Consider the following 14586-nt stretch of genomic DNA (forward strand, 5'->3'; position numbering starts at 1 on the left):
TCAACAATTGATTGCCAATTAAGTTTAGAATACAATGAATTTAAGCCCAGATTATGCAGAGCTGTAATAGCTGCTAATGGTGGATATTTTGATGAACCGAAAATTTAAGTTTTTTCTATGTATTAACTGTTTCTGTAATAAAATATGTTTTCGTAGTTTGTGTTGTCCCTTTATCAGTGCAAAATTATCACAAATTAAAAAGGATTCATGCCAATATTGTCCAAAACCCCACTTTTCTAGGACGTTTCCAAACTTTTAGAGGGCAGTGTATGATGTAATGTAATGCAATATAATATTGGTTAAACAATACATGAATACTGAATTTAATTCCTGGAGTTAAAATATTTATTTTACACAATAATTGCTCAAATTTGACAAAACATTTTGGAAAACAAAAACCAAGCACTTTGAAGGATTAGTTCACTTACAGAATAAAGATTTCCTGGTAATTTTCTCACCCCATATCATCCAAGACGTTCAGTTCTTTCTTTCTTCAGTCAAAAAGAAATTAAGATGTTTGAGGAAAACATTTCAGGATTTTTCTCCACATAGTGGACTTCAATGGTGGCCAACGGTTTGAAGGCCAACTGCAGTTTCAATGCAGCTTCAAAAGGCTCTACACGATCCCAGCCGAGGAACAAGTGTCGTGTCTAGCAAAAAAGGTAAAACAAAGATGTTGGACGATTTTGAAGTTGGAGGAGGAAAGGAGAAAGGAGGAACCGGAGTACACAGATGAAAAACTAACCACGCGTGACATTCACAACATGATTACGTAATGTGTGAAGTTGCAGATGCACATCGCAGAGCTAGTGATTTGAAAAGTACAGAAATTTTAATTATTTTAATCGTTTCGCTAGACCTTTACTCCTCAGCTGGGATTGTGTAGAGTCCTGCACTGAAACTGCAATTTGGACCTGCTGATCCCCACTGAACTCCACTATATGGAGAAAAATCCTGGAATGTTTTCCTCAAAAAAAAAACAACTTAATTTCTTTGATCTTGGATGACATGGAGGTGAATAAATTATCAGGAAATTTTTATTCTGGAAGTGAACTAATCCTTTAAAGATCAGAGTTATTGTTTTGTGATATCCATCACTAGTAAAGCCCAGAATCTGAGACTCCATTCACAGTTCATCTTTGCTTTCTGTCACTAAGGCTACATCACTCGGGCAGGCCAGAACAACAGCAACACTTTAACAATATCTACTGCCGCCTTCATACAGCGCTCCTGGGAGAGGAGCGTTTAGGTGCCACTAGGGTGAGAGGTGGCAGACACGCCATGATCATCTTCTCTAGGGAAGAGATGGGGATGGAGATTTGAACTGGAGGAGTGTTGGTGAACCTTTTAATGTCCCAGGTGAGGAACACAAGCTCCTGGGTTACATTAGGCCAACTAATAGATTTGATCAAGCAGGCGATATTACGCCGGTGCAATCACTTCATGCGTCTTCTGAGATCAGCGCTGACTAGCACAGCTTAATATAGATGCATACAGAAGGCTTGGACCCGGTAGAAGAAATCCAAGTCTTACTGAATCACTTCAGTTGCAAACCGAGCTGTATATACAGTATGTGTGTGTGTGCATGCGTGTTGATGCTGCTAATAATAAGCAGATTATATTTAATAGAACAGAGAGGATGTGCGGCAGGCCACAGGAACGTGAGTGCATCCACAAGCCAGTCAGCATTGTTAAAAATATAGACAGGCACATGGATTGAAATGCTGGCGAGTGACAAACACACAGTCACATGCTCAAACACACACACACACACACACACACACACACACACACAGACTCGCTTATGGTAATTAAATCAAATGGACTAATCTAAACCAGCTGAAATCTTTCATGAGTGGCTTGCGGAAGAACAGAACAGTAAAAATAGAGAATTTCTCAGATACAAGGAAGTCCGGAAATGTCCTTGTAATATCTTTTGTCTTTCTTTCATGCTCAGCCATCAGTGTGACTGAAAGCAGAAATCCAAAATTCCACAATGAGATGGTAACTTCAGTGACTTCATCAGATGTCATCTTCTCTCTCATCTCAAACTTTCATCTCATCAGAGAGTATGTGAAGTCAAAAATTCAATACATGTCATCTTGAAAATAAAACCAGGAGGCTTTATGAAAAAGAAGACAAGTGCTAAAAACTAATCTAAAAGCAGCAAGAGGGGGTTTGACTGGTTGGGGTAAAGTGAGATCTTTTATGAAAAGACTCACTAAACACTAAAGGTCACTGACTTTTTCCACATTTTCTGTGTTGATTTGGATTTTTCTTACCAAGTTTAAAGTAACAATGTAAGCTTAGTAGCAAAAAAAAAAAAAAATCTGTATTATGACATACATCCAAGTGAAAACGGATTACTGAAAAAGAAAAAAAAAGTTGGACTCTGTCCACTGGTTCCATCCATCAGTTGCTGATTGGATAGAGACAGAAGTGAATATGAGCTTACATTCGATTGTGAGAATTCAATTCTAGCAGAGTTAAAATGTATAGTCTTGCTCTTACAGGAAAAGTGATTCATGTTTCAGTTTTTGTCCAGTCAGATGCTCTCTAATAAAAAGCAAATAATGTTTTATGGATTTTAATAATATAAAAAATACATTCTGTTTTGTCAATATGCAGGAACACATGAAAGAACTGCACTCGTCAAACCATTTCATGAGGTCTTCAAACACAAACTAATCTTAGAGTATAATGCTTGTATTGGTATGCAATATTACACCTAAATTAATTTTTTAAACAATCCCTGAAGCCAAAATTAAAGTTTTCATTTAGCCACTTGTTTAAATTGGGTAGATACGTAATTTACTGTATGATTTTCAGGGTTGTGCTATTAGTTGATTAACCAGTAGTACAGCAGTAAACTTGCTATTTCAGCTGAACAAATTTTACATTTTACTACTTTAGCATACTTTTTGGTCATGATGAAATGCAATGTTGTTATGCTAGCAGATGAAATGATGTTGTTATGCTAACTAACCCTTAAATGCATACCTCGGGTCTCGGCACGTCATTTACTACCCTTTCTCTCTGTTTTCTGAGTAATCGTCTGTATGTCGCTAGAGACTAGATTTTTTGTGCGCAAATATATGTAAATATCTGATGACTCAATGCATGCAATTCAGTTTTACTCCTCGAGATAGCGCTGTTTGATGTGTACTGTTTGTCAATAATGACGTGATGTTTCACTCATAATTATCGCAGGCATAAAACAAAAGAATATCATCAGAAAATATGGAACTGGTTTGAATGGCTACACTGCAGATCAGTTACTGTATGCAATAACATATAAATGTCACTGTTATTTGATGGTGGATGTGGTGAATAAGCTGTCAGTGATCAAAATATTAATTTTGAAGTCATTGAAAATGATAGTTTTGAGAATATGGTTAAGATCGCGAATATGAGCCAGATGCTGAACGTACTGTGGAATTACACTCTGATGATGACAGCAATGGTACAATCGCTAAGTTCTTCTAAGTTTCAAAAGGTAACGAAATATGCTTTATTTTATTCTTCTGTAATTGTTCTTACAATATCAAGAGAATTTTTTGCTATTGCAGAAGTCAGAGATCCATTCGTGCTGGATAGATAGGTCCGGGTTGCTAAAGACCTGAATATGTAATAATGATTGGCGAAATAGTCATGCATTTAAGGGTTAAAGGGTTAGTTCACCCAAAAATGAAAATTCTGTCATTAATTACTCACCCTCATGCCATTCCAAACCCGCAAGACCTTCGTTCATCTTCGGAACACATTTTTTGATGAAACTCAATAGATTTTCTTCCTTGCACACAAAAAGTATTCTTGCAGTTTCTTAAAATGAATAGTATGACTACTGACTATTTTACACAATGTCCTTATTACCTTTCTGGGTCTTCAACATGGTAGTTGTGTTGCTGACTACACAGAGTCGGAAAGGTCTCCGATTTAAATCAAAAATATCCTGTGGTCTAAAGATGAAAGAAGGTCTTACAGGTTTGGAACAACATGAGGGTGAGTAATAAATGACAGAATTCTCATTCTGGGGAGAATGTCACAGTCATTTTACTAAAATTTCGACTGTATTAACAAAACAATTGTCAAAATGTGAATGCAAAGAACTAATTCAGCAGCTTTCTATGTAGATCTGCAGCCACATATTTCATCTGGTCCTACTGATGACTATTTAACACAACGCTTTTGGGAAAAAGGTTCACTGGAATGAGCGTGACCCGACAAACCAGCACCAAACTCCAGCGGAGGTGAGTGTTTTGCCAGGAAACACAGCTTCCTGAGAGCATGTATGTGCATTATTCCCATCTAACGCAAATCACAAGTTTCCCTTGAGCTGCAAAGCAACAAGCTTCACCTTAGATTTCAGGAAGTTTACAGCAAAACACATGTACAACTGATTGCAGCGTTTTTTCCAATGAGCATTCAATTTAAAACTCATGTACCGTGTTTTGTTGTAGACCATTTCATCAAGTCTAAAGCCAGACCGGCTCTATCTGTGCCAACTGTTACCCATGGAGTTTGGAATGTCAACAAAGTACTAAACTAATTTGTCTTTTGTGATGGTAATCTGTTTGACCAGTAAATACTGGCTGCGCTGAAGAAGCAGGATTCTCTATGTGCATGCAGATTTCTTCTTAATCTAAAGCTGCATTAAGCCTTATTAAATATTGCTTAAAACTTCAACATGGAGTCATCATTATGCAACACGCTCCAGTTACACATTACAAACGGACATGCTACGGTTGGCTGATCGATGTTATTTCAAATTGATTATAGGGATAAACAAATTAAGTTTAGGCTTCTGAAAATGAACAGAAATAGTTCATGTCTGCAGAACTTAATTCACATCGGACAAGGTTTACGATTACGCATTATTCGATGCCATCGGCTGCCGCATCAAAGGATTGCGTACAGCACGGGACGGTTTTAGCCGTCACAGTGTGGGTGCCACGTGCAAGCCGAAAGGCGAGGAGGATGCTGGGTAAGAGGATTGGAACGGGGCCCCGGCACGTGCGGCGCAGACTGACTGACCTCTGACCTCGACGCTCTCGTGGGCTTTCTTCAAGCATACAGCAGAAATACACACCGCCACATTCACCCACACCGACCCATGGGGTCTCAATGCACCATATAGGAAGATGATGCAACAAAGCGCAATATCTATCCATTCAGAGACAACCCTCAAAGGTAAGGCGCAGACACGGATCGCATTCTGCTCCTATCATCTGATACGTAGTTGTACACAAGCTCAAATCCATTACAAACGCAGCCGAAGAGAGTGTGACCTTTAAAATGGATCTCCATTATTCAGAACAAGCAGCGGTTACTCTAATTAAAATGTTATGTCAAATAAACAGTCATTACCAGCCATCTGCCTCGCACTATAAACTGTAACAAGTTCATTATCATACACAATAGCTGACCCCAGGTAACCCCAAGCTGCTCTCAACATGTCATACTTCACTTAGAGAGCGCATGGAACCAGGTCAACGCTTGCAGCCCCCACAGGCATATTTAAGACTACTAAATGAAGCATTCAAATTAAACCGCTTAATGGGATAATGGTTTATGAAAGCAAATCAGAGGCATTTTTTATATTAACTTCACAGACAAACAAGGTTTTACATGTGTTAAGATTATAGCTTAAACGAAGCTGCATTTTATGCATTATTTACATACGGGTCTGAATGAAAAAGCGAGATTCGAGACGGTTTTATCAGGCGCAAACAGTTTGAAAAGGTAAACAAACGAGTGCCAGCCTACCATTTCTATTTCCTTCAAGAAACCGCAGACCACCGGGATTTGTCTCGAGATAATCCACTTAGATTACCACGGCTCTGTTTTTAAACGGCACACGCAGGGAAAAAATGGGTCACGTAAACCCACGAGTAACTCATAGGCCAGGGTTCCCTCAGAAATGCCATTCGTGTGATGCTAATGCTTAATTGTATTACATTCACATTCGAGCTCTGCCTTTTTCATTGGTGAGTAATAACCTTTCAGAGATGATTTAATGAGGTTGCTCCGAAATGGGTAATTCCATGTAAATCCCAGATATTACTGCTGAAATTCAATTTGATAAGACTCAGTCTCCTCGTCCAATCCCAGCAAGATAGCGCAGGCAATTTAGCCGTGCAATCAGATTGTCTAATTCCCTGACACATCATTGTTCCAGATCATTTCCATATTTTGCTACTTATAGGCATAATTAGTGCTGCATCAACAGGACAGAAGAAAACCAAACATCCTTCCTACCTCCACCACATACACACACACACAAATGCAGATCAATTGCTAGAGAGATAACGTTTTGTTTCGGTGCAGTAGCACCCATCCGTAAACTTGCCACCTTACATGGCAACCGGTCTCCAGGGTGATGCTACAAAGAGCCGGGGTTCAGCAGCCCATAAAGCTGTCATGTGCGAGCACATCACAATAGCGGCAGACACAGAGACCTCGGATCTAACAACATCCATCAATCACGTTCAAGGGATAAACAGCCCATTGTGACTCCAATCAAGCCATTTTGCCCAATAAATATCTAAGGAAATGCTATTTTTAACATTATCTTAATCATCTTTTGAACGAAACACAAATAAAACAAGCAAATGACACCCTGGCACTATCTTTTAGAAAGACAGCACTAAGGAAAATAGCTCATAGATACAGCAACAGCAGCAATACAGTGTTCACAATGACAAAATTATCCACAACATCAACATGTTCCAAAATTACACGACTGAAATAACCGTGTGCAATTTTGAGAATCTGCACTGCACGTCATCTCGATGCTGAATAATGTGTATTATGCTTTGTGTCTGTGGAGTCAGCAAACAAGCAGTAAAAACCAGGGGCTAAACAAGCACAAACTCACAAACTAATACAGATGGAAAATTATTTGAAACATTTTTGGAAGCAAAAGAGGAAGTGGAGCAAGATCAGTAGAGTTTCACACACCTCTTCGGAAAGAGGAGAGAGATTCGAGAGAGTCCGTGGCTGAGGGTGTTTGTGTGTGTGTAAAATGATCTTTGGCCCATCTGTTTGTTTCACTACCACCCTGAAACCCCTCCTTCTCTCTCTTTCTCTCTCCCTTCTTTCCCTTCCTTCTCACTCTCCCCTGCAAAAAAATGCAGTGTGCCACTGGAAGAAGCCGGTGGCTTTTCTGCTAGCTAGCAGACAGTCTTTTGTGATGGAAAACTGTACTGATGGTGTGACTTCCACCCTGGGGGAGGGTCAACTTCCGAAGACAGTCACACAGCAGGAAGATGTTTGGGGACAGATGTTCAAGGAAAATTACTATAATATTGCATTATTCTGTATATAGTATATCATAAAATAAAGAATGCATTTCTAACAGTACATTGTTATCATTTATTATTAGTCATGACCGAATGACCAATTGTCAAGTGGTTAAAAAAAGATTCATAAATCTGTGTGAATCATTCTGACGAATTCTTCAGTAAATCTGTCAGCGCAGTTACTAAACTCACTTTCAGAGTGAGTCATCATGACTCAAAAGAACAGGGATTATTTTCTTTTATAGTAAATAAAACTAAATTATTTAAAATAAATATTTGGATTTTACAAAATGATATATATATATAACCATTCACAAGTTTGGGGGCTTTTTGGAAAATAACTTTTATTCATCAAGCATGCACTAAATTGTTTAAAAGCGACAGTGAAGAGTGTTACAATATTTTTATTTTTAAAAAATGCTGCCGTTTTGAACTTTCTATTTATCAAACAATACTGAAAAAGTATCACAGTTTCAATGAGGAAAAAAATATTAAGCAGCACAGCTGTTTCAACACTGTTTATATAAGAAATGTTTCTTCAGCAGCAAATCAGGATATTACAATCATTTCTGAATGAACACCGAAGACTGGATTAATGACTACTGTCATAAATTCAGCTGTCATCACAAGAATAAATAGCTATTTAATTGATTTCTATTTGAATACAAAATATATTAATATAGAACACAATTTATTAGAAAAGATTAGGATTTCACACTGTGTTCCACATAAATAAAGGCAGCCTCGGTAAACATAAGACAGTTCTTTAAAAAAAAAAACAAAAAAAAAAAAAACACATTTTAAAGGGGACATCGGATGCATTTTCCTCAAGCTGGTATGATTCTTTAGGGCCTTAATGAAGATTCTGCAACATACTTCTGTTAAAATTCCTTCCTTCTGTTAAAATTCCTTAAAAGGTTGTGTAAAACACAAAAGCGACCTATTTTGGGGCATGTCACTTTAAATGATAATAAGCTACTTAGGTCTATACAGTGTGAACATTTCAGTCGCTTTTGCTAACTACTCCATACGACTATGAAAAAATATTAAGGAGTACCAGTCACTTGCTTTATTCCTGAATGAATCGGCCATTCGAACTAATCAAATGAATGAATGATTCACTAATTAAATCAGTGACTTGCTGCCATCTACTGGCAGTTTTAGTTTCATTTTTAAAGTATCTTTTCAGTTATTTAATCATTTAATATTTCTATATTCAAAATTGTATATTTAAAACATTAACCTCAACATGAATTTATGAATTTGATTGCACCTCTGAGTCTTGTTAAACATATGAAAATACGCCTACAAGCCACTTTTGTGTTCTTCTGTGCCACCTCTGCAGTACGAATTAATTTTGTGATAATACTGATTTCTTTTGACTGGTTACTTATTCGCATTCTACTTGTTCTTATTCTGCTGTTTTAATTAGAAATTTTTAAAAAATATAAAATATATATATTTTTTTTAAATTTGACATAAAAGATGACATACATAAGTTAGAAAAATCCCATTACAGAAGTTAAAACAAAATTCCCCTGTGTATCACTTTAAGGAGCCAAATATCACCTCATAAAGGGAAGGCTAATTTTTTATTAGATTTTTTGACTATTGATTAGAAGGTGCTCCTTAAATTTTGACACACTTTTTTAAAGTTTTGACATTTTGAGCACAACTGCTCCTAAAAAAAAAAGAAGTGTAAAGCCCTGCTACTGCTAACTCCACCCCTCTCTTTCATTTCTTATGCATTCGGTGGCGCGGTACAATTAAAAACAAAACTAATCCACTGCGCCCTCAGTGGCTCTGATGTCAGGAGAAAATGAAGACTCTTATATTCACTTTTACATCCAACTAGAAAACAGCTGTATTGCTTACGGGACGTTGCTAGAGCTGCTCGAGCTTGAAGAAAATGACAGACAATGTACAACTGGCTGACGGCGGAAATATGCTAATACAGGACAGAAATCAGCAGTCATGGGCGGGGCTTGAGCAGTATGACACCATACTTCTCAGAAAATCAAAGCAGCTTGATAGAGACTGATTAGGTTTTTTGGGATTAAAAAAAAAAAAAAAGAGTGAATGGATTTTTATCATTGTGGTGTGGTTGTGTTCACACACTAAGAAACATTTATATGTAAACAGCATGCAAAACAGAATTTTGCATCTGATGTCCCCTTTAATATTCCTGATTTCTAAACCCAAACTTCTGAATGGTGTTGTATAAAATTACTCTTTTACAATAATATTAAACTAAATCATTTCTATACATTTCCGCATGCATAATCACAACATCCTCACCCATCTTTTGCACTTCCTGTGGTGACTGCCTTCAGAGAGAAACGCCTGATCAGTCCACAAACTGCTAAATGGATTGATGACAGAAAGACGGGTGTGAAAGAGAGGCAGGGTCAGAATCACCTTGGATACTCACCCATTATGCTGGAGCTCATGAAAGGTGTTGGGGACAATCCTTCATGGGACACTAATCGACTGTCACTCAAGTGATCAGGATAATGAGGGCTGTCTCCAAACCCCTGGGGGAAAGAGATCACAGCATTAAACACATTATTAGCTGGACCTGCTAATTGAGTGCTATGACACTCTTCTAATTACTGGGGAAAAAGAGGGGAGCGCGACTGGTCAACTGTCCCCCGAAACGATCGATATTTCTCCACTCTCCTCATTAAAAAACACTTTCTTCAAAGTCTTTGATGAATTTCATTAAAAGGGCAAACAAAGCCCTGAAGAGAAGATAGCGCTTGCGCTGCAATAGTGTAATTGTAATAAAGTTAATGGGGCACAAACAACAACAAAAGACGCGATTTGCATTCATCAACAAAATTCATGTCACATTAAAACCGTTTGTTTAATTCCATGCTCTCTCCGTACAGGGACATAACAATAATTCAGACATTACTTTTTTGTTTTCTAAGCAAAGAGTAATGATTTGTGTTTTGCTTATTGTTAAGATCAGTGTCACATCTAGCGCACATCTTCTAGAAGTTTTTACCTCGGTTGTAAATGCCCTTGCCAGGCAACATTTTGGCTTTGTGTGACAATCCTACTTTTTGTCACCCTTCATTCATGATAACATTTCTATGTGGTATATTGCTAAAAAAAAGTGCTAGACTCACGCATTTGTGTGCGTGCAAAACGGTAGTGCAACACATCAAAAATAGCATAAAACTGATGAAGTGACGTGTTTACTAGAGCTCGACACAGATCATGTCTTTATGCCAAAAGCCTCTTCGTACTTAAAAAGTAGAATAAATAAGTCAGGTTCTCTCCTCGGCAGCTGAGGTCTGCCCTTTCATGACCGTTATCAGCTTTGGGGGGCTTAGGTCTAAATATCGGTCACAGTATGGGCCTTTAAAACTCAGAGTCCCCCCCAATAAAAGATACTCTGTGGCTGCGTTAATCCTGGAGCCGGTGAAAATCCGCCTGGCGCTACAGTCAAATGTGTCCCCCAAACCATATTAACTCTCTCCTGAGGGGCCTACAGCTGCCGGCTGTCCATTGCTGTGGGCTTTTCCTTCTCCGCTTTCAACAAAAAAAATGTATCACAGACTATTACTATGCGTGATTTATTTTTCTGTCTGTTTTCCAAACGGATGGCGATTGAGTAATTTCAAAGGCAATGGAGTGTTGTGCGGGGCAGAATCGATGCAGAGAGGTTCCCTATCGTGTTCCTGCCGTTTGTGTTAATAACGCTATGAACTGCCTGACTAATAGCTTCTCCCCTGAAGAGACACAGTGGGAGGGGGTGGCAGGCGAAAAACAAGCCCCCGAACTGCACTGTCCTCCCTAGCAATTTGGTAAGCATGATTTAGTAAGCTTTCAGACTGAGGGTAGAGCACAGATGCACGCAAATGTATGCACATATACAATTAAAGGGATAGTTCACCCAAAAACAAAAATTCTGTCATCAATTGTTCAAACTCGTGTTGTTCCAAACTCTTTCCAGACTTTCGTTAATGCTCAAAAAAAAGATAGACATTTTTAACAAAACCTGAGAAATTTCTGTCCATCCACTGAAAGTCTATTCAAAGTGACATCATAAAAATAATGTCTTCTTCATATGGAAGCCCTTTTTTTGCAATTGCAAGTTTGCATCTCGCAATTCTGACTTTTTTCCTCAAAGTTGCAGGTTTACATCACACAATTCAGGCTTTTTTTTTACAGAATTGTGATATAAAGAATTGAGTTTATATCACAATGCTGAAAAAAAAAGTCAGAATTGCGAGATATAAACTTGCAATTGTGAGGAAAAAAGTCAATTCCAACATGAATTGCGAGATGTAAACTTGTTAATGCGAAAAAAGTCAGAATTGTGATAGAATTTTAAGGATAAAACTTGCAATTCTCACTTTTTTCTCTCAATTGCAAGTTTGTCACAATTCTGACTTTATGACTTGGAAATGCAACGTTATCTCACAACTCAGACTTAAACTCGCAATTGTGAGTTTATATCACAATTCTGGAAAAAAAAAGTCAGAATTGCAAGATGTAAACTTGCAACTGTGAGGAAAAAAAGTAAAATCCAAGATGAATTGTGAAAAGTAAATTCGCAATTGGATTGTGAGATAAAACTCGTAATTCTGATTTTTTCCCTCACAACTGCTAATTTATATCTTTATATAATTCTGACTTCAAAACTCGCAATTGCAAGTTTATATCACAATTCTGAAAAAAAGTCCAAAAAGTTAATCCCAAAATTAATTGCGAGATGTAAATTCGCAATTGCAAAAAGTCAGAATTGTGAGATAAAACTCTCAATTTTGACATTTTCTCGCAATTGCAAGTTTGTATCTCACAATTTTAACTTTGACTTGGAATTGCGTCTTTACATCTCACAATTCTGACTTGAAAACTCGCAACTGCGAGTTTATATCACAATTCTGAAAAAAATTAATTACGAGATGTGAGAAGAAAAGTAAAAACTGTGAGAAGAAAAGTAAAAATCCAGGATAAATTGAGAGAAGTCAATTGCAAGATGTAAATTGCAATTGCAAAAAAAAGGTCTCAATAGTGAGACACAGAGTCGCAATAGTGAGAAATTATGGCAATTCTAGCTTATATCTCACAATTCTGACTTTATGACTTCTCCAAATTCTGAGAAAAAAAGTCCGAATTATAAAATGTAAACTTGCAACTTTGAGGAAAAAATTCAGAATTGTCAGATTAAAAAAAAATATATATATATATAAATATATATAAATATATATACACACCCATGTCTTCACGTTATGTTATAAACAGATTTAATGTAGGGTTTTGTGTTACTTGGTTGGCATGTCAAAACAATCCTCACTGGTTCTTGTGGAAGTTCAAACATGCTCATGGGTGAAAACGACACGAGGGTGAGCAACTGAACAGAATTTTCATTTTTGCATAAACTATCCCTTTAACCTCTTTATCATCCATATTTTCTTTCCTGGCCTTTGAGTCTGCCCAATGGCAGCTGCCTGAATGTCAGAAAAGTACAGTGGATGGGAAGCTGAGATGATGAGGAGATCAGTGAGACCATTAGATCATCAATCATACTGCCTCGCAATCTCAAAATGCACTGCTGGTTGCTCATACTCTCGCTGTCAGCAGCGAATTGTCTAAATAACTGCCATGTTGCTGCTTAAGCATGCAAACCAGCGTTCTGTTCAAGAAAACATCTCTCAGATGCTCCTTCGCATCCCAGGTGAGTGCCCTGGTCCCGTTTTAAGGCGTTGGGGATGGGTGATAGTGGCGTGATGGACGGGAGCGAGGCACTATGGGACAGCGGGGTGCGCGGCAGAGGTGGTGCATGCGGGTTGGGCTGTCAGATGGGAGGCCTGAAGCCACGGCTGCCCAGGATGTGATGCCTGGCTGTGGGCCAAGGTCAGCTAGCCGGGGCTCCAGTCTGTTCACAGTCCACTAATCACACGCGTGCAGAGAGGGAGAAGTAGAGAGAGACTCGCTCTTGTGAAAAAGAGCCTGCTTAAAATGGTTCACAGTTTCCGTGTGAGAGAACAAGGGAAACGTTAGTCGACAGGATCCCGTGCTCTTTGCAGGTAACACAGAAATACGGAAAAGCCGTAGCCCCTATTTAGTTATCTGATAGCAGATCTGAGTGTAGCAAGACTGTGAAAAAGTAATGTGACGGATGAAGACGCTGATTAAATCTAGCAGGTTTCTCACAGCAACCGGCTGCAGCTCTGCTAAAGCTCTTGTGGCTTTTTAAGGGTAAACCACAAAAGACTGAACTAGATTCTCACGATAAGATCAAACCTCAGACAATGGCTTCCAAACTTTGTTGTTGGCCATAAGCAATGGACACTGCTGCGATCCAATTAATCAAGACGTTTGAATAGTAACATGTACATGGTAAGGCTGGAATACACTGCACAGTTTTTAAAATCTGTTTAGGGTTTTAAACACTACAACATCACACACTGGCCGACTTTGTAAACTGTTAAAGAATTAACGACTTAAAGCACTTAATGAGGGTCACACACTACCAGACTTTCAAGTCGCTGCGAACACAACAAACTCATCCAGAAACATGTTACTTGTTGCTAGGAGAAAACTGAAAATAACATGTAATCGGCTCAAAATATCAAACATGTTTGAAATCATCCAACTGGATGGAATCATAGTTTGAAACAAAAAAAATACAATACACAATATTTCACTCTTTCGAAACTAGCATACATCCAGACTTAAAATCAGGCCAATAAAAAATTTGAGCAAGGTCATGTAGTGTATTCCAGCCTTTAAATGGTTTCAAACAAAGACCTGGTTTTCTTCTAACTCTGGGTTCCTCTGAGAAATGTAATTCTGTCTGGATAAAAATGTTTGTGATTATGGTATATTACTTTTCCACGCTTTTCCTCATTTAATTTGACCTTCACTGAAAACTGTAACTAAACAAAAATTTCCTGTTGCACTGCCTGTTACACACTTATTATGCATTCAGACCTTTTACAAATTCCTAAGCAAAACAGTGGTTGGTGGTCTGAGCGCTGCTGACATCTAATCCGATGTAAAAATAAAATTAAATCAACCTGGGGAGTCGGATCATGAACAGTTTACAAAGGCCTCTACAGACAAGAATGATCACCATTTTAATACATTACTTCATTTAATTAAAAATACTATTATTTAAGGATTTGGGGTCAGTAAGATTTTTTTCAAAAGTGTTTTTGAAAGAAGTCTCTTATGCTTACCAAAGCGTTATTTATTTGATTAAAAACATTAATATCGTGAAATACTATTAGCATTTAAAACAACTCTTTTATATTTTCATATATTT

The 14586-nt window shown here is 37.9% G+C and overlaps 1 protein-coding gene across 8 annotated transcripts in view; it reads right to left on the reverse strand.

Moving 5' to 3' along the window:
• tcf12 (transcription factor 12) overlaps positions 1 to 14586 on the reverse strand; it is a 146514-nt gene that overhangs the window by 88763 nt on the left and 43165 nt on the right. For all 8 annotated transcript variants that reach the window (XM_051115187.1, XM_051115185.1, XM_051115192.1 and 5 more), the window contains exon 5: positions 9733 to 9835. In XM_051115187.1, coding sequence (XP_050971144.1) covers positions 9733 to 9835 — 103 coding nt within the window. The remainder of the gene's footprint in view (positions 1 to 9732; positions 9836 to 14586) is intronic.

The sequence above is a fragment of the Labeo rohita genome, chromosome 7 (genome assembly GCF_022985175.1).
Source record: "Labeo rohita strain BAU-BD-2019 chromosome 7, IGBB_LRoh.1.0, whole genome shotgun sequence".
Taxonomy (NCBI): domain Eukaryota; kingdom Metazoa; phylum Chordata; class Actinopteri; order Cypriniformes; family Cyprinidae; genus Labeo; species Labeo rohita.